General features: G+C 49.8%; 2 protein-coding genes across 4 annotated transcripts in view; one reads left to right on the top strand and one right to left on the bottom strand.

Annotated features, from left to right (window-relative positions):
- The window catches only part of ANAPC5 (anaphase promoting complex subunit 5), a 35,933-nt gene extending 28,253 nt beyond the window's left edge, over positions 1-7,680 (bottom strand). The window contains exon 1 of the mRNA XM_058656447.1: positions 7,523-7,680. The gene's annotated coding sequence lies outside the window, so the exon portion shown is untranslated. The remainder of the gene's footprint in view (positions 1-7,522) is intronic.
- Positions 7,681-8,039: 359 nt separating this feature from the next.
- RNF34 (ring finger protein 34) lies at positions 8,040-23,317 on the top strand. 3 transcript variants are annotated; one of them, XM_058656455.1, is made up of 6 exons: positions 8,040-8,204; positions 15,694-15,912; positions 17,286-17,693; positions 19,688-19,792; positions 19,995-20,196; positions 23,118-23,317. In XM_058656455.1, exons 1-6 carry the CDS (start codon positions 8,199-8,201, stop codon positions 23,306-23,308), a joined length of 1,131 nt encoding a protein of 376 aa, XP_058512438.1. In that variant the 5' UTR covers positions 8,040-8,198; the 3' UTR covers positions 23,309-23,317. The 3 variants fall into 3 exon arrangements, with proteins under 3 accessions (XP_058512438.1, XP_058512439.1, XP_058512440.1); XM_058656456.1 differs by lacking the exon at positions 8,040-8,204 and adding an exon at positions 8,207-8,322; XM_058656457.1 differs by lacking the exon at positions 8,040-8,204 and adding an exon at positions 8,824-8,890.
- The last annotated feature ends 754 nt before the right edge of the window (positions 23,318-24,071 follow it).

Raw genomic sequence — 24,071 nt, 5'->3', positions numbered from 1 at the left:
CACCAGACACTCTTGGCCTTTGAAGTCTGGATTGACTTTCAACTTGGCATTAAAAAAAAAATTAGAGTTTTCCCAACCTGCCAGTAACAATGCATAAGCCTGAGAACCTAGAGTTGGCTTCTGGCTTCAGGCAGGTGCACCATCCTGAGCACGGTGGCCTCTGCTGAGGGGTTTGCGTGCAATAACCTGGAAGACTCACACTCCTTCCAGCTCCCAATTCTGAAATTCGGCAACAAATATTCATGAACTCAGCTTTGAATGCAGAATTTCTAGCCTGTGCTAAAACTGTGAGATCATCCTATGTCATTCTACGAGACAACCAGGAAAGACACGGGGCAGTGGCTGACTTAGAAAGATTCGCTCTGATTACTATATCTGTATTGGCAGGCATTCATACTGAGTGCACCAAATCCAGTGTCTGCTGCAAATAAGAAAGCACGCGATCGCTCTTACAGCCTAGGCAGGGCGGCTGAGCTGCCAGCAGCCGGGAAGCACTCACCTAGTGCGCCAAGTCTCCCAGCTTGAGCACTGCCAACCCTGCCTTTTTCATTCACATGTCACTGATTTAGTATCACATGTGTCTTTGTTGCTGGTGGCCTCAAAGTGACCCTCAGCACAAAGGCAGGCCTTTGGCGTGGTGGTTAAAGCAGCTGCTTGGGACCCAAGTTCTAACATACTGGAGTGCTTAGGGTCGTCATGGCTGGGCTAAAGGACACCCATGGAAAGCAACCGACCATCACCCAAGTAGTTGGGTCCTGGGAATCACGTGGGAGGTCTGGGTTGACTACCTGGATTTTTGTTTTATCTTTACCAACTTTTTTTTTTTTTTAGAAAGGTAGCGGGAGAAAGCAAGCAAGCTTCCATATGCTGTTTCAGTCACCAACAGCCAAGTCTGGACCCACACCTGCATCTCCCACGTGAGTCACAAAGATTCACGTCCTTGAGGCATCACCCGCTGTCTCCCAGGGTGTGTGTGAGCAGGAAGGGGAGTCATGAACCCACACACTCCGATACAGAGTAAGGGAGACCCAAGTGGCAGCTTTTGTTTTTAAATTGTTTCCCTTTTTTTCCTTTAATATATATTTCTTTTTATCTATGTAATAGGGCAAGAGAGAGGATAGAGAACCCTCCTTCCACTGGTTCACTCCGCACCCCACCCCAGACGCCTGCTTCAACTGGACCAAGCTGAAGTCAGGAGCTCAGAATTCCATCTAGGCCTCCCTGTGGGTGGTGGGGGCCATCTGCCATGCCTTCCCGGACACAGTAAGCTGCATGGGAAGTGGATATGGCCGTCTGTCATGGGCTGCTAATACTGGAAGGGACCGCTTCACCTGTTACACAACACTGGTCTCCACCCTTCCCTTTTCAATGTACCTATTTTTTTATTTGAAACGCAGAGTAACAGAGAGACGGAGGGAGGGAAGGAGGGAGAGAGAGAAAGGCTTCGATGCACTGGTTCACTCCCCAGATGGCCACAACAGTTGGAACTGGGTCAGGCTAAAGCTGAAAGCTTACAACTCCATCCTGGTCTCCCACATGGGTGCCAGGGACCCAAGGACTGGTCCTATCTTCTGCTGCTTTTGCAGGCACATAAGCAGGCAGCTGAACTGGAAATGGAACAGTCAGAACTCAAAATAGCACTGACATGGGACGCCAGTGTCACAGGATCCAACCAAGGACAAGTGGCTTTGGCCTGGCCCAGGCTCAGTGGCTACTGGCATTTGCAAAGTGAATCAGCACATGAGAGATCTCTGTCTATACGTTTTCAACCAAATAGTTTTAAAATTTTAAGGTGCTCTCATCATTTGACGACAGTATCGGCAACACAGCCATTTTCCATAGGATCGATCCTAGCCAAATCCAGCTTGTTCATCCCTATTTCTAAGTGCCAGTCCGTGGGCCTTCTACCCAAAGCATGTGGGCTATGAGAATAGGCAGTGCTTTCTTTGGCCAGAGCACCAAAGTGAGATTCTGAGTTCTGAAGAATACATTCTTTATCACTGTGCTGGAGGAGGTCAGAAGTTGTTCTCAGTCAGTTTTGGTTGGGACAATAAGAATGTGTGAGAAAGCGCATTACAAAGTCCGGAGGTGGGGAAACTTACTTTTATTTGACTAAAAAAAGACAAGCCCGGGCCCAGCGGCGTGGCCTAGCGGCTAAAGTCCTCGCCTTGAAAGCCCCGGGATCCCATATGGGCGCCGGTTCTAATCCCGGCAGCTCCACTTCCCATCCAGCTCCCTGCTTGTGGCCTGGGAAAGCAGTCGAGGATGGCCCAAAGCTTTGGGACCCTGCACCCGCATGGGAGACCCGGAAGAGGTTCCAGGTTCCCGGCTTCGGATCGGCGCACACCGGCCCATTGCGGCTCACTTGGGGAGTGAAACATCGGATGGAAGATCTTCCTCTCTGTCTCTCCTCCTCTGTGTATATCTGGCTGTAATAAAATTAATAAATCTTTAAAAAAATTTCATTAAAAAAAAAAAAAGACAAGCCCACTAGTGTCTTCCAACACAGGCAGGGTGAATACAATTACTTTGGAGCTGTGGGATTTGGTCTTAGAGAATGAGAGGGTGGAACATGTACTGTACTCCTCTCCCTTTAACAGTCTGGCCACTTGCGAAGGCTTGCATGGTGGCCCTCTGAGAGATCTGTCTCCCAAGAACCTGGGACTAGGACCTTCTTGGGAGAAAGGGGCTTTGCAGACGGAATCCAGTGAAGGGTATCAAGGTGAAGTTCACCCTGGATTATACAGGTGGGTCCCAAATCCAGACAGGAGTGTCATCCTGTGAGGAAAGAACAGACGCAGAGAAGGCTGTCTGCAGGCAGAGGCACAGTGACAAGTCCAGGAACTACCGACAGAGGCGAGGCAGGGGTCCGCTGGAGGCCCCGGGGGGAGCACAGCCCTGCCCACACTTGACTTCCAGACCTTGGGCCTCCAAAGCTTGGAGAAGATACTCCAGCTGCTCCAAGTCCCTGGCTTTGTGGCAATGTAAATACTGCAGTCCTGGGAAAGCAGTCCACCACTCTAACCCTGTCCTTTATCTCTGCAGTCTGGGTTCCATAAGGAGAGGGGCTGTGTTCCTTTTTATTTTGAAATATTTATTTTATTATTACTAATTTTGGGGGGATGGAAGGTAGATTTATAGAGACAGGGAGGGAGATAAAAATCTTTCATCTGCTGGTTCATTCCCCAAATGGCCCCACGGGCCAGTGCTGGGTTGGTTAGAAATTAGGAGCTTCTCCGGGTCTCCCATGCAGATGCAGGGTCCCAAGGTCCTGGGCTATCCTCGACTGCTTTCCCAGGCCACAAGCAGTGAGCTGGATGGGAAGTGGCACAGCTGGGACACAAGCCCTTACAGGATTCCAGACATGCAAGGTGAGAATTCAGCCACTGAGCCATTACACTAGGCCCTGTGTCTCGCTCTTTCCCACCTCCCCCCGCCCCCAAGTGAGTACTCAGGGATGTAAGGCCTGAATTGTAGGCTGCAATTGTCTGAGCCTGTACTCCACTTGGAGGAAGCTGACCTCCCAATTCCTGGTGGGTACGTTTACAAGACCCATGGAGAGGACCGACAGGAGCATAGACTTACTGGACAAGAATGAGCCAGTTCTGCAAGCTCTGCCTCTTCATTAGAACAGTAACACAGGTGAGTATAACACCATGAGGAGGCTAGGAGAGTTGGCAGTTCTCACTTTCATCACTGCCTCACTCTAAGCCTTGGGCAAGAGAGTGCCCTTCTGTGACTCACTTTACTAAGCCACAAAAGGAAGAAAGTCTTGTCCCCTTTCTGCTTACTAAGGAGGATGGGTGGCATTTTAAATGCTGCATCTTTAGAGAAATATCAACTAGTCCCCCCTTATTTGTTTTACTCTCTGGAACTGCGTGAAAGTTCTGCTGCCTTTTTCTTCCTTTTTTTTTTTTTAACTTTCAGGATTCTTCAAGCCTTAGTTAAGTCTCGGTTTTAAATCTCCAGTTCACAGTCACAATTTTTGGTGTGATGGCTCAAGAGGCTAATCCTCATCTTGCAAATGCTGAGATCCCATTCAGGTGCAGGTTTGTGTCCCGGCTGCTCCACTTCCAGCCAGCTCCCCACATGTGGCCTGTGAAAGCAGTTGAGGAAGACCTAAAGCTTTGGAATCCTGCACCCGCACAGGGGACCTGGAAGAAGCTCCTGGCTCCGGATCAACTCAGCTCCGGCCATTGTGGCCGTTTGGGGAGTGAAATAGCAGAAGGAAGAACTTTGTCTCTCCTTCTCTCTGTAAATCTGCCTTTCCTATTTTTTTTTGTCTAAATCTGCCTTTCTAAGACAAATAAATAAGTCTTTAAAACAAACAAGTCACTATCTTTTACAGATGGAGAAACTGAAGGCATAAGATTGTTTGTTCAAAGCGACAAAGTAATTCACCAGTAGAATTCCAGAAAGCTTCTGTGGGCCCAGGGCTAAGTGACTCTTGGGAGTCCCAACATCTGCAGCTGCAGAAATGGCTTTGTGAGGGCACTGAGGGTTAAACCGCTGACACTGTAGTAGATGTTGGATTGGAAGTGCAATAGCCAGGACCGTAAGTACTGCCCAATGTTGCAGGTGGTGGCTTGGTGTGCCAAGCCACAGTGCAGAACCTAACATAGTTATATTTAAAGTGACTGTAGCTCATCAGGCTAATCTTCCACCTGCTAGTGAGGCATATATATGGGCACTAGTTCGTGTCCTGGTTGCTACATTTGCCATCCAGTTCCCTGCTTATGACCTGGGAAAGTAGCAGAGGATGACTCAAGGCCTTGGGCCTCTGTATCAATTCACATGGGAAACTCAGAGGAGGCTCCTGGCCCCTAGCTTCAGATCAGCTTAGCCCCGGACTGATGTGGTCCTTTGGGGAGTGAACCAGCAGGTGGAATATCTTTCCCCGTCTCTCCTTCTCTCTGCAAATCTTCAAGTAAAAAGACAAATAAGACTTGGCCAATCAGATTCAACTCTCAGATATTTTTGTCTGGCTCACATCTAGGCAACCAAAACCATGCGCTAATCTAATGATGAAATGTAACTCAGCTGCAGATGGCTGGGGAGTGGGTAGAGACATACAAGAGCTGGAGATGAGACGAGAATAACAGACTGTAGAGTGCTGTTAAGATTGGGTGATGAATGCACGAAGGTTCATTATAGTATTCTATCTACTTCGTGTGTCTTTGAAATATTCCAAAGCAACAGTTTAGTGCTGTAAGTTGCTAACCAACTTTGCACAAAGTCCATACTGTCTTCCTCCCATTACTTGTGATCTCTGAGAGCCCATCAGTAGAACTGCAATTGCTGTCCTTTCATCTGATTGTTTTATGAATACACATGTTGCCAAGGGAAATATATTATACAGTAAAAAGTTTTAAAAATCTAGACAAACTTTTTCTTGAGAGGTTTTGAAATTATTAAATTGGTGACTGTAAATTCAATAAAGTAACTTTTTCAGGGATTAAAAGAACCTCAGAGAACAACCCACTACATCCTAAGCAAGCAGTTAAGCCACAACCACAACCAAGGATCCCATGTGTGGTCATCCCACTTTTTTGTCGCTGAAATACAGTATTAGGATGCCTTCATTATAAGTTGGCAAACACATCAAACTTTCTTGAGCCACAGTTGGCATAGTTAGCTCACAACTCAAAGAGGTTTCTCATCATGAAAAGTTTGAAACAAAGACAAATATTTGGTTGTGTAACGCACCCCTTATTAGAAGAGTATGATGGAGACCATCAATATGGCGGAGTGGGTTAAGCAGCATCCTGTCTGGGAGCACAGCTTCAAGTTGAGGCCATGCTGATTCCAACCCAGCTTCCTGCTAATACGCCTGGGAGGGCAACAAAGGGTGGAGAGTGGGCTGGACTCCTGCCACCCCCATTGGGAGGACTGGACGGCACTCCGGGCTCCTGGCTTCAGCCAGGCCCAGTCATGGCCATTCCACCCACCTGGGAAGTGCACCAGTGGGTGAAAAATTCTGTCTCTTCCTCTATTTGTCACTGTGCCTTTCAAACAAGCAAAACAAATCTTAAAAAAAGATGAACCAGCATGATAGCACTATGCCCTCTTTGTTTCGGCCATTTGAGGAGTGACCCAGCAGATGCAAGAGCTCCTTCTCTCCATCTAGCTCACTCTGCGACTCTTTTCAGCGAAAAAAATTTTTTTAAAATAAAGCACTATCAAGGAACATCACAAAAAAAGAGTTAATACAGTTGCAGAATGGGTCACCAGCAGGCATTTAAAGCAACCATGAGTAGCGAGAGATTTCAGCATTGGGGAACATTTTCTTTTAAAACAGCTTGGAAGAGTTACAGGGAGAGGGTGAAAGACGGAATCTTTGATTCACTGGTCCATTCCCCAGGTGGATGCAGCTGCTGGGCCTGCGTCACATCAGTCAGGAGAAGCGTCTTCCGAGTCTCTCACTTGGGTGCCGGGGTCCAAGCACGTGGGCCATCTTCCACGGCTCCCCAGGTGCATTAGCACAGAACTGGATCAGAAGTGGAACAGTTGAACACGAATCAGTACCTATGTAAAATGCTGGCATCAAACCGGTGGCTTTACTCACTGTGTCACAAAGCTGGCCTTGTCGGGAACATCTTTCTTATTTATTTTTCTTTATTTTAAATTTTGATTTATTTATCATACAATTCTGTATAGTCTGGATTCCCCTCCCTGTGGAAAACATCTTAAACAGTGTCATTTGGCGCAGCATGGCAGCCTAGTGGCTAAAGTCCTTGCTTTGCACATGCCCGAGTCACAAATGGGCGCCGGTTCTAATCCCGGCAACCCTGTTTCTCTTCTGAGGTGGGTGGGCATTGTGCTCAGCTGTTAAGAGCACCACCTGCAACACATTCGGGCTTGAGCCTGGGTTCAACTTCCCAGCCCAACTCCCTTCTAACGGGCACCCTGGGAGGACAGGAGAACTCGGTTATTTGGGTTCCTCCCTCCCATGTGGACTGGATTCCAGTCCTGGGCTTCAGCCTGGTGCAGCCCCGGCTGGTGGGGACATTTGGGGAGGAAAGCAGCAGATGGGAGCACTCTGTTTCTCTGCCTTTCAGAGAAATTAAAACAGACAACAATATTAAAATCCTTTTTTCTTCCAGGGAAGCCCGGCTGTTTCCTGACAGGTGAAAGGCTTTTTTGTTGTTGCTGTTTTTTTTTTTTTTTCCAAAGAAAACTGAGGACTCTCCTGGATGAGAAATTACATTATTTGTGCATCGTTTGCAGCAAGAAAAATAAGCTGGTGTATTAGTTCCACTTAGGAGAATGGCCCAGCTTTGTGATTTAATCACCTGACATAGTAAGTCTAAGAAGGACCTTAAGAAAAGTAATAACCACAAGTCTCACATTGAAATTTTTTACACCCCAGTTGAGTCACAGGTGAAGATGTGCCTGCACACCCACTGAGCGCCTCCCAGTGCAGCTGAGGACTTCGGCGCCTCAGTGCACAACCGTCATTTCTCTGCTCCAGAAACATCCATTCCAAGGACCCACGCGAGTTTTGTGTTTTTGGTTTTTTTACCTGAAATCTTCTAGTAAGCTAGGAGTTGGGTTATTTTTGCTGGCGCTTTAACGGGGTCGTCAGGACTTGAGAGCCCTCGGTTCCCCGAGTGTTTTCCACAAACCTCGTTTCTCGGGCGCGGCCGAGAGCGGGAAGCTGCCGCTCCCTGAGGGGATGCGGGCCAGGAGCGCGTGAGGGGCAGGCCCTGGCTCCGACGCTCCTGACGAAAGCTTGCAAACCACGCACGCGTCGACCTCCCGCTTCAGGGAGCCGAGGCTCTGCGGCAGCACGCATTTTGGGGAACACAGACTCCCCACTCGTGTCGCCCACCCGACAACGCGGCTGAGGAGACGGCCGCCCGCCACGCCACGCCACGCCCCGACCCTCCCGTTTCGCTTCTCTCAGCTTCGGCCGCGTCCACCCAGCGGCACCGAAGGTACCGCCCCCTTGCCGCCATCTCATTGGCTCCGGCGGCTAGCCCCCCGAGCGTCGACTCTCGATTGGCTGACTCGGCCGCCACTCGGCCTTCCTCTCTGGGGCGTGCGGCGAGCGTGTCCCCGCCCCTTACGTCCGGACGCTCGGTGGCCTCGGGAGGCTCCATCATCGCCGCCCAGAAAGGAAGGAGGTCAGCGGGGCGAGGGGCTGCTATGGTGCTGCGTTCCCCGGCGGAGCCGGCCGAGTCGGGGCGGTCGCGGCCATGAAGGTGAGAGGCCCGGGAAGCCGGGACAGGCCGTTGGTCGCCTGTCCTCGTTAGCTGGCGCGCCTCAGCGGTCCCCCCGCCACAGCACCCCGGAGACCTCCGCCGAAGCCGGGGAGCCGAGGTGTGGAGGGGGGTTCCTTAGCGCTTGTCTGGGTTCTCCTGACCGGCGCAGCGAAGGGAACCCGGGGTCCCGGCCCCTCTCCAGCTGCCATCGGCGGGAACGCGGAGTAGCGGGAGGGGGACGAGGCCGGCACCCCCCGCGCGCCTTCGCTTTGGGGTCTCCTCTCTCCGGGCTGGCTCCGCGCACCTCCTCCGGGGCCCGAGGCAGGAGCGCGGGGTGCTGGCCTCGGTCCAGCCTTTGCCGAGGCCGGGCCCTCTCCCGCCCTCGGGAGTCCTTGAACTACTGTCGGGAGCATCACGGGACCCCAGGGAAGGAGTGATGCGGGGAGGCGGGCTGACACTAGAGTGTGTGCATGTGTTTTTCTTGGGGGGGGGGGTCTCTACTCAGCAGGAGGGCTCTCTGTGGGCTTGGCATGGGGGGTTCGTGACCCAGGGTCGCTTGCGAGGAATTTGGCAGTTTGCAGTTTCTCCCCCTCCCGCCCCTCGGGTGGGAGTGTTGCTGGTGAGGTCAAGGGAAACGGGCCGATCCTTGCCTTTCCTCTCGGGGTCCCCCGCGGCCAGTGGAGGAGGTATGGCTTCGTTGGAATGAGGGTTGTAGGTGACACCTGCTTTACTCCAGGTGAAGAGGGGTGCCCGGTGTGGGTATGGGAGACAACTGAGCGGGCACCCTGACGGTTCACCGTGGGAGAGGGTGGTGTCGAGTGGCTAGAGAAATTGAGGAAATAATTTGTGGGATGTTTCTTGTGTGTCAGACGAGGGCGAGGGGATGAGAGAATTAATTCAGAATGCTCTTCTGTGCTGTGGGACAGAGACCTTGTAGGGGACAAGGGAGAATGTCTATGCAAGAAAAAAATGCAAAACCGGAGGTACTGGCAAGGGTGACTCTGGCTGCAGGGAGCAAGTCGCTTTTGAAGTGTGCCTGGAAATACGAGAATATTGTAAAAATTTGCTTTTTTAACTTTACAGTTATATAAGATTTTGTGTTAGAATATTGACTAAAATGTCTGGAAGTAGCTGCTTTTTAAAAGATGTATTTTATTTGAAAGAGTTACACAGAGAGGATGAGAGAGACCCTTCGTCCATTGGTTCATCCATTGGTTCACTTCCTCATGGCCCCCACAGCTGGGGTGCATGGCGTGAGTCAGGAACTTCTTCCAAGTCTCCAACATGGGTAGCAGGGGCCCAAACACTTGAGTCATCACCTGTTCGTGTCATGGCTGCTCCACTTTCCATCCAGCTCCCTGCTTGTGGCCTGGGAAAGCAGTCGAGGACGGCCCAAAGCCTTGGGACCCTGCACCTTCCTGGGCAACCCAGAAGAAGCTCCTGCCTTCTGATCAGCTCAGCTCCGGCCATAACTCAGAGTGCCAGTAGCTTTATTAATACTAAATTAATAGTGTCTTGAAGAAGCTGAAAAGTGAGGGAGGATTAGGGACAGAACCAGGGTTAATTTCTTCTTCTTTTTTTTTTATTGGAAAATCAGATATACAGAGAGAAGAGACAGAGAGAGCTTCTGTTTGTTGATCACTCTGCAAACGGTCGCAGCAGCCAGAGCTGAGCTGATCTGAAGCCGGGAGCCAGGAGCACTTCCAGGCCTCCCACCTGGGTGCAGGGCCCCAAAGTTTTGGGCCATCCTCCACTGCTTTCCCAGGCCACAAGCAGGGAGCTGGATGGAAAGTGGGGCAGACAGGATTAGAACCGGCACCCATATGGGATCCCAGCGTGTTCAAGGTGAGGACTTTAGCCACTAGACTACTGCGCTGGACCCCAGCGTTAATTTCTAAATGTTTTAAGAATGGACAAACTTTTGGATTTAAGTGGGAGATACTGCTAAGTTAGAGAAATAAATCCTAGTGATAGTTGGAAATTGGAGAAGGTAATATAATTTGCAGAATGAAGAGCTGAGTTGCTGTTCAGCTGTGTGAGCAGTGCTGCTTGCTTTAGTACTTCGTGGACCGGTGGGCATCAGCAGGCAGTGTGCAGGCTGCTTACCTGTTTCTTTAGGTTGGTTTGTACTGCAATTGTTCAGTTGCGGAGGTGCTTACTCCGACCTTACTGGGTCCAGATGTTTTGGAAAGCTGACATCTCAATGTTCTTACAAGCCAGTACTTCTTTGGGTGGAAGGAGGATTTAAAGGCTAAGTAATTACATAACCACATCTTCACTCCAGCCTAGGACCAGCTGACTTGAGGATATGTGTGGAAGGGTTTTTTTTTTTTTTAATTGTTTTGTTTGGAGACTGGTGTTTTGAAATAAGATTACCTCTCATCCATATAATTGTTTATCCTTGGAGCTGATTAACTCCCTGTAAGGCATTTTTTTTTTTTAATCCAAACTGTTGTCCTGTTTAGTTTAATGTTTGGTTTAATTTGGTTTGTCCTGTTCGGTTTAATGCTTCCTGTTCTCCCATATTTATATTGATTTCACCCTTAACTGTGCTAATCACATTTATCTTTCCAACCTCAAAATGGAATAGCAAGGAGACAGTAATTTACTAAATATAATTTCCTTTTCGTTTTTTTTTGTTTGTTTTTCCTATAAAAGTTTGAGCAGTGGTGGTAGGAGCCAAGTTCATTATATAAAAGAAAACCAAGAGATAAAGAAAGGGACATTTATGAGCTAAAACACCCACTGCTGTAAAAATCTATCATTGTGTCCAATATGTAGTTTTAATTTTTTAAAAAAGATTTATTATCTTACTTGAGTTACGGAGAAAGAGGAATAGACAGATCTTCCATCTGCTGGATTACTCCCCAGATGAGTGCAACAGCCAGAGCTGGGCCAGTCCAGAGCTGCGAGCCAGGACCTCTCGCTGGGTGTCCAGCATGAGTGCAGAGGCCCAAGGGCTTGAGCCATCCTCTGATGCTCTCCCAGGCTGAATTACAGACTTAAAGAGAACCATCTTCCATTAGTGGGTTCACTACCCATATAGCCATAACGGCCAGTGAGCCAGGAACTGTTTGGGTTTTCTCACACTATGGCTGGGTCCGAACATTTGGACTGTCTTCAGCTGCTTTGTCTAGAGCGCTGGCGGGGACCTGGGTTGGAAGTGGAGCAGCCAGGTCTTGAACTGGTGTGCACAAGAAATGCAGGTGTCACAGGCAGTGGCTTTACCCGTGACACCAGCCCCCCCATACTGCTTTTTAAAGATACACATTTGTTTTTGCACCTGATTAATATCCAAATAGCAATTAGAGAATTTTGGAGGTATTGCTAGATTTGCTGACTACCAGGGAAGGAATAACTCAGCTGAATATATAAAAAGAATTTAGATGGCCTTCCTTTCAGGGAACCAGTCACGGGCTTCCCTTCCCCATGCAGCAGACAGACGTGAAGGAGTGGGCGGCAGAGGAAGAAGAGCGCGGAAGAGACCAGGAAGGGGCTTTCTAACTCTCCTTGACACGGAAACCAAGACAGGGTTGCCTCGGGCCTTATTTGGTGGGGGGATATGGGTTTGTTCCCCTCATTGGTGCAATGGTGGCTTCACAGCCTGAGGAGCCCGCCAGAATTCCACCATCCATTCCGGGTTTGGTTGGAGGCAAACTCCTCCCTTCTCTGGTTACTGTGGTAGCCATCAGGTATAATTTCTTCCTTTGTCACGCCAGCCCTCCCTTTATTATTAAAGATTTATTTTTTATTGGAAAGGCACATATACAGAGAGAAGGAGGGACAGGGAGAAAGATCTACTGTCTGCTGGTTCTCTCCCCAAGGAGCCGCTGTGACTGAAGCTGAGTCGATCCGAAGCCAGGAGCTTCCTCCAGGTCTCCCATACGGGTGCAGGGTCCCAAGGCTTTGAGCCGTCCTTGACTGCTTTCCCAGGCCACAAGCAGGGAGCTGGATGGGAAGTGGAGCAGCCAGGATTAAAATCGGTGCCCATATGGGATCCCAGCACGTTCAAGGTAGGCTACTGTGCTGGGCCCTCTCCAGGCGCTTCTTAAACTTACTTGAAAACCAGTTACATTCCTATTGGTCCTTTGAATTGAGCACTCTGAAGTATTGTCACTACCCTTCGTCCCTGCTTGCCTCCTCTCTCAGCCTCAATACCTAAGCGAGTCCAAGAGTGCATGAGTTCACACACACCCAGACACTGAACCTTGAGGCAGCGTTGGAAAGTGGACACAGTCTGGGAGCGTGCTAAGCTCTGTGCTGCCGGCGTCCTGTGACAGTCCTGGATGCTCCACTGCTCCAGCTGCCTTCTTTCCGTATGGGAAAGCAGCAGAAAATATCTCAGGCGCTTCAGACCCTGCACCCTACACGTGAGAGACCCAGCAGCAGCTCCTGGCTTTGGGTGGGTCCAGCTCTGGCCTTTGCAACCATTTATGGAAGGAAGATATGTTTTTCTTTTCTAACTCTGCCTTTCAAAATAAAAAAATCTTAAAAGAAAGAAAATTGGCATTTTACAAGAAAAAGGACTAGGCTGTTGTTCTTGCCAAGAAAGGGATACAGTTCCTCCTGCTTTTGACGTAAGTGGTGTGGCCCGAGCAGGTGGTCCGTCCTGCTGGAAGCTCGCTTGCCCTCTGGCAAGTGATTTAGGTTTGTGGCCAGCATTTCTCCGCCCCGCCCTCTGCAGAGGGCAGGGAATTCATTCTCCTGAGGGCACAGTGCAGGGGAGCCACAGGGAAAACAGAACTTGGTAGTGTTGGTTTTTGTGAGAGAACTGCACATGTCAGGCTCAGTACTTTCTGGAACCTTCTCAGTCCTTCTCTAGGTGGGGAGAGCATTCTGGTCTCCCCTCCACCAAACCGCCCTGAAGCAGCTGTGTTGGGGAGTGGTGATGCATTATTAAGATCAGGCTAGTTGGCTGCAAAGCTACAGGCCTGAAGTCTGTTCCCTAATCGGTGTTAAATGAAAAAGCAAACATTAAAATGTCCTTTGACTTCTTTTTTTTTTTAAAGATTTATTTATTTATTTTTTAATACAAAATCAGATATACAGAGAGGAGGAGAGACAGAGAGGAAGATCTTCCATCTGATGATTCACTCCCCAAGTGAGTGCAACGGCTGGTGCTGTGCCGATCCGAAGCCAGGAACCAGGAACCTCTTCCAGGTCTCCCACACGGGTGCAGGGTCCCAATGCATTGGGCCATCCTCAGCTGCTTTGGATGGAAAGTGGAGCTGCCGGGATTAGAACCGGTGCCCATATGGGGTCCCAGCGCGTTCAAGGCGAGGACTTTAGCTGCTAGGCCACTCCGCCGGGCCCGTCCTTTGACTTCTAACACGCCTCTTTGGAACCAAGGCATACTGTTAACTCAGGGAACTTAATGCAAATTACAAAGCCAAAGGCTCTAACTACACTTGCTGGAAACTGGCTGTGCTGGAAAACCATGAAGGAAACACAGTGATTGGGGAACTGCGCTGCAGTCAGGACTGGCAAAATGGAAAAACACCTGCTTTCTTAAAGACATTGCTTGAAAGCACTCAGTAGAGAATCTTCCATCCACTGGTCACTGGCTCACATCCCAATGGCCAAGGTAGCCCGGGTTGGACTAGCCTGAAGCCAGGACCGAGGAGCCTCTTCTGGGTCTCCCCAGCGGTGCAGGGCCCGAGCACTCGGGCTGTCTTGCATTGTTTTCCTAGATGCATTAGCAGGAAGGTAGATGCCAACTAGAGCAGCCGCAGCTCCACATGGTTCTCATCTGGGATGCCAGCGCTGCAGACAGCAGCTTTACCTGCTACTCCACAGTGCCGGCCCCCAAATCACTTTTTAAAAAGCCAAAACCAACCCCTTCACCATTCCAGACAAAAATGTGATTCTGTGACACAATATTTGGTGTTAATTCAGCCCTACATTTTTGTGGTTAACCAAAGACAGCAGCAGAATGAAGACTCTGGGAAAAAACAAAACAAAACAAACAAAAAAACTAGGTTGCAGCCTCATTAGGATCTGTGAATTTAATTTGGCCAGTCTTCCAGAAGAGAACTCTCCCGCTGAGGGGATGCTCTTCCAGTGTGACGATACTCTGAGAGCAGCATTTGGAACACTAACCTTAACGCTTCAGAACTCAGGAACAGGGAACCCCAGAAACCAGTGTTATTTGAAGTATTTTTCTTACCAGCCTAACGTATGTTATCTTTTCTCAAGATGTTGTAAGTATCCCCTGTGCCAGACATTTGAAAATACAAGAAAATCATTTTTTTTTTCCAGTTATTTCGAAACTACCAGCTCCTGGCTTTGGATTGCCTCAGCTCTGGCCATTGAGGCAGTTTGGGGAGTGAACAAACAGATGGAAGATCTTCCTCTCCTCTTTGTCTCTCTCTAGCTCTGTTTGTCCAGTAAAAAGTCAGTTAAAAAAATTGCTTTGGTATCTGAAGAAACATTGGTTGCGTATTCCCGTTTAAGAAATGTTTGAGTGGGCCCAGTGCTATAGCCTAGTGGCTAAATCCTTGCCTTGCACACAGCAGGATTCCGTATGGGCACCAGTTCTAAACCTGGCGTCCCCACTTCCATCCAGCTGCCTGCTGGTGGCCTGGGAAAGCAGTAAAGGACGGCCCAAAGCCTTGGGACCCTGCACCTGCATGGGAGACCTGGAAAAAGCTCCTGGCTCCCAACTGGCTCACTTCACCCATTATGGCCACTTGGGGAGTGAATCAGCAGACGGAAGATCTCTCTTTTTCCTTTGTAAATCTGTCTTTCCCATGGAAAAAAATGACTTCAAAACATAACTTTTGTTTAAAAGGGGGGCACCACTGTGGCATAGTGGGTTAAGCCAGTGCTCACATGCTGCACGAGCATCAGTTTAAGAGCTTGCTGCCCGATTTCTTTTTTTTTTTTAAAGATTTATTTTATTTTTATTACAAAGTCAGATGTACTGAGAGGAGGAGAGAGAGAGAGGAAGTGGAGCTGCCGCGATTAGAACCAGCAGCCATATGGGATCAAGGCGAGGACCTTAGCCACTAGGCCACACTGCCGAGCCCTTGCTGCCCGATTTCTAATCCAGTTCTCTGTTGCTGCACCTGTGAAAGTTCGAGAAGATGGCCCAAGTGCTTGGACTTTTGGCTTTGGCTGGGCACAGACCTGGCCATTGCAGCCACCTGGGGAATGAACCTGTGGATACAAGATGTGTGTGTGTGTGTCAAAGAAATCTTAAGAGATAACAAACTTAAAGAGAAACAGAATGAGCTCCCACCTTCTGGTTCATTCTGCAGTTGTTCACAATAGCTAGAGCTAGGCCCCAGCCAGGAAGCCCGAGTTCAGTTTAGATCTTTCCTGTGGGTGGCAGGGACCCAGCTCCCCGAGCCCTCCCGTCTCCCAGCGTCTCCCAGCGTGTGCAGCAGCGGGAAGCTTGTGTTGTATGTGAGCACCCCGCAGGGTGTGACCTGCTGCGCCCAGCGCCTATGCTGCCCTCTCCAAACCGACACTTGTATTCTTTTTGCAGGCGGGGGCCACGTCTATGTGGGCTTCATGCTGTGGGTTGCTGAATGAAGTCATGGGGACTGGAGCTGTGAGGGGCCAGCAGTCGGGATTCGCAGGAGGTACCGGTCCATTTCGATTTACAACAAACCCTGATTTTTCCGCCTACCCACCAGCAGCCGCAGAAGGACCTACTATAGTTTGCAAAGCCTGTGGACTTTCATTTTCAGTGTTTAGAAAGAAGGTGAGTTCGATGAAATGTACATAAAAGACATGGATCAGAACTCTTGTTGGAGGGTTATTTTGAAGAGTTAATGGATTTTCAGTTTGTATTAAAAACCCGAAGTTCAGGGCCTGGTGCAGTAGCCTGGTGACTAAAGTCCTTGCCTTGCATGTCTCAGGATCCCATATGGGTGCCCGTTTGTGATTTGGTGGCCCCACTTTCCATCCAGCTCCCTGCTTGTGACCTGGGAAAGCAGCCGAGGACCACCCAAAACCTTGGGACCCTGTACCCACGTGGGAGACCCAGAAGAATCTCCTGGCTTCGGATTGGCTCGGCTTGGCTCTGGCCGTTGCAGTCACTTGGGGAGTGAATCAGCAGGCAGAGGATCTTCCTCTGTCTCTCCTATTCTCTGTATATCTGACTTTCCAATAAAAATAAATCTTTAAAAAACAATTCCAAGTTCAGTCTCGTTAAACATTTTCCCCTTTGTAAAAGTACTGAGAGGATTCCGCCCATGTGTCCCGAGTGGACACGGCGTTCCTCAGTGCGCTCAGGCGCTGCCTTCTCCTGGATCTGGCTGCTCAGTACCTGTTTCATCTCTCCCTGATAAAATTTGTGTTTTGAAACAAGATTTAGTTAGCTGGCAGTTTTATTCAGAGATGATTACTGAGTATTTTATGATCTCAAGTTTCAAAATAAAAATTATCTCTGCCCAGGTTCTTAACTCTACAATGAAAAGCTGAGTATAAAAAGATAACTACAGCTCACACATTCAACATAAAACACTGATTTTTCATTGGGACAGAAAGTCATTCGTAGAACCACCTTATCACTAGGCCATCTTGTCATCTTCGATAGTCACTTCAGTCCTTTAAATACTTAAGGGAGAGAATGTTAGCTTGTGGTTAAAGGGCATCAACAAGTGACCACGTTGTGTCCGCCTGGTTGTGACCAAGTCCTGCATCCCTGGGGTCATCTAACTGCTCAGTGCCCTCGAGACCTGCTGTCTTTCTTTGTCCCTGTCAGGCTGTTCTCTTCCTCTTTAAATGGGGAAGTTGTTCACAGGAAGAGAACGAGCTGCTCCCTGTGGTCCCGTCAGCTGTGCTCTGCTAATTACATGTTTGTGCCAAGGGGTGGGAAGGCTTTAATTCATTCCCGCAGGGTGTGTGTGTTTCCTGAAGCACTGTATTTCCACTTGTGTGACTCCACACTGCCTCGGGGTGCATGTTTGCCTGTCCATGGCTTCTGGAACACGGAGATGCCCATGCGTGCACTTGGGTGCCCTGGAGAGCTTCACAGAGAAACAGCATTTAAATTGTAACAGAGGACAAAGGAACATGATTGTTTCCAGCAGGGCCCATCTCTTCCTCTCATCGGGTGCTCTTTCCTTCCAGCACGTGTGCTGTGACTGCAAGAAAGACTTCTGCTCCGTTTGTTCAGTCCTGCAAGAAAACCTGCGTCGATGCTCTACCTGTCACTTACTGCAGGAGACAGCCTTTCAGCGCCCCCAATTGATGCGCCTGAAGGTGAAGGACCTGCGGCAGTACCTCACGCTCAGGAACATTCCGACGGACACTTGTCGCGAGAAAGAAGACCTGGTGGACCTGGTTCTGTGCCATCAGGGACTGAGCTCCGACAACCACCTGGACACAGGCAGTCTGGACTCGACGCGGTCCCAGGCGTCTAGCTTTTTTACACACTCGTTTTTTTCAAACTCTACACCCCCCTCTGCTACTGTGTCTTCGTTTCAGGGAGAGCTCATGGACGGAGACGGGGCCTCCAGGTCAGAGACGCTGGCACAGGTATGAGGGTGATTAATCACCGAGGGTCTGGCACACTTTCTCGTGGCCATATATGGGGGCACTTTAGCACTGATGACTTCAGTTAAGTGAGCGGTTCTCACTTCCAGCTTGACTTGGCCCTGGCAAGCTGTCCCGGGCTTTGATCTCAGGGCTTCTGTGCCAGGGAACCTCAGAGTCCACTGAAGGATCCAGAAATACTTCATCAGTCTCTTAACCTCAGTTGAAATGACGACTGAAAAAGGAGCATCTCCACGTTTGTGGGACTGCTTGTACAATATCAGTGACCATGAAAGAGTAGGTGGCTGGGCTCCCCCAGCTGTATAAGGACCTTGGTCTGGGTCCTGTCTCCCCTCCAGTGCAGCGGGGAGGCAGCAGGTGGTGGTTCGAGGGCTGGCGTTTGTCACCAGCATGTAGGAGGCGAACCAACAGACAGGTAGGTGTCCTCTCCTGCTGTCAAGTTGTCTTTCCAGTGCATTCAACAACTCCTAGAATGTTCTTGTCACATACTGGAATGCCAGTTTGAGTCCGGCCACTCTGCCTCCTACCCAGCTCCCTGCTGTTGCATCTGGGGAAAGAGTGGAAAACGGCTGAAATACTCAGTCCTCTGCTCCCCACGAGGGAGACCCAGATGGGATTCCTGGCTCCAGTCTTAAGGCTGCTCCATCCCTGTCTGTCGTGAGCATCTGAGAGTGACAAATCAGTAGTGTGAGTTAACCTAGCACACAGTTACTTACTACTTATAATTGCAGTATTTCAGGGCTACCATTATGATGTAACAGATTAAGCTAGTGCTTGCCCAAAGAGTGCCAGTTCAGGTCTTTCCATTCAGCTCCCCATTAGTGTCCCTGGCAAAGCAGTGAGAGGTGGCCTGAGAGCTTGGACCCCAACCCCACGTGGGAGGCCGAGGAGTTTCTGGCTCCTGTTAGTTCAGTCCCCAAAGGGCCCCAAGAGCCACAGGGGTACAGCAGCCCACACACTTGCTGCATCATTTCTTGCCTCCCAGGTGTGTGAGCAAGAGCCAGGACTGGAAGGAGAGCTGCTTGAACTCTTAAGTGGCACTCCAGTGTGAGATGCCTGCCCTGCCCATGGTGGCTTCACCTGTGCCACAGTGCTGGTTCTTAAAGACCTGTGCAGCGGATGCCTGCCAAGGAGTGAGCTGAGCTGTTTGATACTGGGGACTGACCTAGGCTGTCGTTGGGTTATGAACAAAATACAGTCAAAAGAGGTAACAAAAAAAAAAGCTGCAAACTGAAGCTGAAGAATTTTTGAAACTAGAGCTAGCTTGAGACATCAGTGAGGCAGCCTAGAAAGCACGATTGTCTGTTAAGCCGGGCACCCCAGGCACTTGGGCAGGTTTTAGCCCTGCATTCATGAGGCCTCAGTGACCCAGCCATTTGTACGTCCCTGGATGAGGTGTAATATTTTACAAATTCATGCATTCAGGAATTTGTCACGAGATAACTTTATGGGAATTAAAAAAACTTTGAAGACTTATTTTTATTGGAAAGTCAGATACACAGAGAAGAGGAGAGACAGAGAGGAAGATCTTCTGTCCAATGATTCACTCCCCAAGTGGCTGCAACAGCTGGAGCTGAGGCGATCTGAAGTCAGGAGCCAGGAGCTTCTTCTGGGTCTCCCGTGCAGGTACAGGGTCCCAAGGCTTTGGGCTGTCTTCGACTGCTTTCCCAGGCCAGAAACAGGGAGCTGCATGGGAAGTGGGGCTGTTGGGACACGAAACAGCGACCATATGGGATCCTGGCGTGTGCAAGGTGAGGACATTAGCCACTATGCTATTGTGCCGGGCCCGAAAATGAATTCTTTATGCAATCACGTAGGGCCTAGCTGTTCAGGAGGGACAGCTAGCTGTGGCATCCGAAGAAGCTGTGGCATGTCCTGAGCCTGGGTCGTGTCCTGGTGAGGTTTCATTTAAGGCTTTCCTCTGCTGATAAACGCGGCTTGCTACTGAAGACCAAGAGGATGCATTGTGTGTGCAGGTACAAAGTGAAACGGCTTCAGCCAACACAGAAGATGATGATGAAGACGAAGATGACGAGGACGAGGATGATGACGACGAAGACGAAGAAAACTTGGAGGAGCAGGTGAGACCTGTGAAATTGGCTTGCTCTGACTTGTCAGTCTGGCAGGAAGGGAAGGTTTCCTTGTGAGCTTCCTCTCAATTCAAAAACAAAAACCTTCCGGTCTGAATGCAGGCTAGTCCCTGGGAACCCTTCCGGGCGCGTGGGGCCCAGGGGCTGTGTGCACTGGTGGGCGCAGAGGTGATGGTCGTTCTTGTGATTGCAGACCCCTGCGCTTTGTAAGAAGAGAGTCAGGGCCTCGCTGTCGGACCTGTCCAGCCTCGAGGAGGTGGAAGGGATGAGTGTGCGCCAGCTCAAGGAAATCCTGGCTCGGAACTTTGTCAACTATTCCGGCTGCTGTGAGAAGTGGGAGCTGGTAGAGAAAGTAAACCGCTTATACAAAGAGAATGAAGAAAACCAAAAGTCATGTAGGTTCTTTTTTCCCCTATTTTCCCTCCTGTTTTTCGCTTCCACAAAGCGAACCATTTTGTCTCCAAATTTATTAAAATTTGCTTGAGGGGTAGGGAAGGATCTGGTTCACTTCCCAGATGCCTGCAACAGCTAGGGTTGAGCCAGACCAAAGCCAGAGACTTAATCCAGGTCTCCACGGTCTGCTCTAGTGGTAGTAGGAAGCTAGCCAGCAGCTGGAGTACTGGACCCAGGTCCTCCACGGAGGGCCTTGGGCACCGCGACAGAGGGAGAGTGAGCGTGTGAAAGCCAGACAAGGACCTAGAGGCCTTCATCTGCTGGCATGCTCTCCACGGTGCTGGGTAAGGCTGAGGGGCCTTCCAACTCTATCTGGGTCTCGTACATGCATAGCAGGGCCCAAGCACTGTGCTGCCATCTGCCGTCTCGGCTCTAACGGCACTCCAGCAGAGGGTTAATGCACTGCACTGCTGTGCTGAGCGTCTCTCTTCGGCTTCTGATCATGTAGGATTGAGTTAGGACCCTTCTCAGCTGTTCACCCTGTGATGTTTGCTCTGAGACCGCCAAGGGCATGTGAGTTAATTATTTGTTCAGTTTGATTTTTCTTACTGTATTTGTTGGAATCCTAATGAAACTCGTTGTCTGAAAAGGGCTTGTTTCTAAGTAACTCCTCTGCCAGACAAGTTACTTGGTTATCTGCAGGGTGGCTTCTGAACCCTAACAGTGGGGAAGGTTGCCACAGCCTGTTAAGTAGTTCTTAGCATCAAGTATTCTAGGTTTTGGTGAATCTATTTTTTAAAAAAAGATTTACTTATTTTTATTGGAAAGGCAGGTATACAGAGAGGAGGAGAGACAGAAAGATCTTCCATTTGCTGGTTCACTCCCCAAGTGGCTGCAACGGCAAGAGCTGAGCTGATCCAAAGCCTGGAGCCAGGAGCTTCTTTAGGGTCTCGCACACAGGTGCAGGGTCCCAAGGCTTTGGGCCATGCTCCACTGCTTTCCCAGGCCACAAGCAGGGAGCTGGATGGGAAGTGCAGCCGGTGTATGAACCAGCACCCGTATGGGATCCTGGCAGATGCAAGGTGCGGACTTCAGCCACTAGGTTACTGTGCTGGGACCGTGAACCTACTTTTTAAACAACAACTTCTTTATTAGTAAGCTGTGGCACAAAAATACTCTCGTAGCTGTTAACAGTGCAAACCCATAGTGTTTATGGGCAAAACAAAATTCATTAGCTTCCAGACTGGTGACATGCTCTTGTCTAAACTTAAACAGTCTTTTATCATTAACTTTTATTATCTTGAATTTTTTCTTGCTTTGTAAAGGTTATTTTAAAGGTGAGGAAATGACAGGCACATGTGGGCCACATCCAGGGACCATGAGTAAGGGGGGGAAGGTGGCAGAGAGAAGTTTGTACTTTCATCTTGGATCTTGGGGAACAGAGTGCCTCTCTGCTGCCTGGCCAAGTTTTCTTTGGAAGCTGGATTTAGGGGTTCTTGGGTTGCTTGCACGTCCAGTGGCAACAGACCACATGCCCACAGATACCTTTCAGATGGCTAGTGTGTGCCCCAGCTGCTCTGATTCAGCTTCCTGCTGATGGATCCCAGGGGGCAGCAGGTAGTGGCTTGTGTCCCTCCTTGCAGCCCATGGGGGATGCCTGATGTTGACTTTAGGCTCCTGGCCCACCCCTGTCTATGCCAGGCTTGGGGGAATGAGCCAGCAGATGCAAGAGCTGTTACTGTGTCTCCTTTCCCTGTTGTTCTGGCTTGCAAGTACATGAAAAATAAACACAAAGCCATTAAGTGTTTTTAAAATGCTGGTTATCGGGCCCAGTGCGGTACCCAGTGGCTAGAGTTCTCGCCTTGCACGTGCTGCTGCCCATGTGGGAGACCCAGATAGAAATCTTGGCTCCTGGTTTTGGCCTGGCCCAGCTTCAGTCTGTTGCAAGCATTGAGGAAGGTGAACCAGTGGATGCAAGAAATCTAAAAATAAAGTTAGCTAGGCTCTTGCAACTCTCCCTCTGCACAGGGAGAATTGTGCTAATCCACACAACTCCCTAATTTATTTAGAAAGAAAGAAAGAGCTTGGACCCACGCCCGCCCTGCCTTCACCTCAAGCCGCTTCTAGCACAGCTCCACAAGTCCTTCCCTGCTCGTGTCTTGGCTCCTTTCCCTGGGTCGCACTGCAGTCATGAGCCTGGCACTGCATGACTCTCACCAGATGGCTGGTGGGGAAGTTCTCCTTGAATCTGGAGCGTGCTGGTCCCTCCAAGTGGATCCCACTCCCGTGCTCCTCAGGATTGCCAGCAATCCCCACAGGCCTGTAGAAACGGAAGCTTCGGGTGTCTCTCTCCCTCCCCTTGTGGGAGGCACCCCACCTCCCGGCTCTTCGGAGGTGCTTTCCCCTTCCTCTCCCTTCCCTGCTCGCCTGGTCCCTTCGCAAATAAATTTATCTGTCTGCAACAGAAAAAAAAAAAAAAAGAAAAAAGAAACGGAAGCTTCACAGACCATAGCTCTGGTCAGATCTCGGCCCAAGATGAACTTTAAACTCATTCTTTGCCATTGTTGCTCAGAGCAGGATCTCCTTAGAACCTAAATCTGGGCCACAGGGCGAGGAAGGCAGTTCTTGAGGGAGACAGACTCCAACAGGGACATGGATGAGATGCTACTAGGGCTGGGGTGCGTGTCGGGCACTGCAGTTACCCCAGGCTGTGACCCGCCAGGTCACCGCGGAAGTAGAAGTTCTCCTGATCACAGACAGCTCGTATACAAAATCCTAAGAGAGTGGCAGCATTTGTTGGCCAACTCTAGGCTAAGGACTTACTTACTGCTTGTCCTTCACCTGGCAGTTTGGGGCCTGTAGCAGGTCTGGGCCAGTGGGTGGGCCGATGGGTCTGCAGCCCCAGCTCGTGGTTGCCTTCCAGATGGCGAGCGGCTGCAGCTGCAGGACGAAGAGGACGACAGCCTGTGCCGGATCTGCATGGACGCCGTCATCGACTGTGTGCTGCTGGAGTGCGGGCACATGGTCACGTGCACCAAGTGCGGCAAGCGCATGAGTGAGTGTCCCATCTGCCGGCAGTATGTGGTGCGAGCCGTACACGTGTTCAAGTCCTGAGGCGGGGGCGCTCCCAACTGGATCCCCAGCACTTCAGTGCGCAGAGGGGATTGGGAATTTCCCGTTCAAAGGCTGAAGCTGTTTCTGAACTGGGAGGAGAAATGCTCACCCTAGGTTGTGGATACTGGTCAGCGCCGTAAGCTTCCTGGGGTCTGCCCGCGTTTGTCAGGCATCCCCAGGACTTGATGGGGCGTAGCATCAGCCACTGCTTTCGCTGGAGGATATCCTGTTCTCTTGTTGGACTGAAACCACTTGGAGATTTGGAACTCTGTGCTGTTGGAATGAGGTCACCGTCCACAAGTGGCCAGCACGGAACATGCCTGAGTGGCGGCCACTGTGCTCGTGGATTGAGTCATGTGTATTTAAGAAGCTGTATTTGATGAATGTAAGTTTCCACATTGTTGCTATTTCTGCAGTTAAACATAATTGGGAACAACTGACATTCTGTAGTCAGCTGCCAGGGCCTTAGACTAAACATGTCCATTTTTGTTCAGGTACAGCTTTTATAGTCAGGGCTGCATCCAGCTTCTTCCTTTAGAAGTGTGTGTGTGCTAAATTCTTTATTAATGTGTAAGCAATTTACACTGTTTTGTATGGTGAAGGTGTATTTTAAGTGCTACCTGCTAGCTAATTTCAACTTTAGAAATAAAATTAGATTAAAACTGTTCTTTGTCTTCTCGTTCCTGGTTGGATCAGATGAACGGAAGGTTTCTGCCGTCTGGTCTAGCACCGTGATGTCAGGTAACGATGAGGGGGGAGCACT

This window comes from Ochotona princeps, chromosome 29 (assembly GCF_030435755.1).
Source record: "Ochotona princeps isolate mOchPri1 chromosome 29, mOchPri1.hap1, whole genome shotgun sequence".
NCBI lineage: Eukaryota > Metazoa > Chordata > Mammalia > Lagomorpha > Ochotonidae > Ochotona > Ochotona princeps.
The sequence above is the reverse complement of the archived record's forward strand: the minus strand, read 5'-3'. Positions and strand labels throughout refer to the sequence as shown.

Bases quoted from the DNA above. Each gene is read 5' to 3' on its own strand.
- RNF34 (XM_058656455.1), top strand. The intron at 19,793-19,994 runs GTGAGACCTGTG...TTGTGATTGCAG, and splicing joins AAGAAAACTTGGAGGAGCAG to ACCCCTGCGCTTTGTAAGAA. The intron at 20,197-23,117 runs GTAGGTTCTTTT...GTTGCCTTCCAG, and splicing joins TGAAGAAAACCAAAAGTCAT to ATGGCGAGCGGCTGCAGCTG.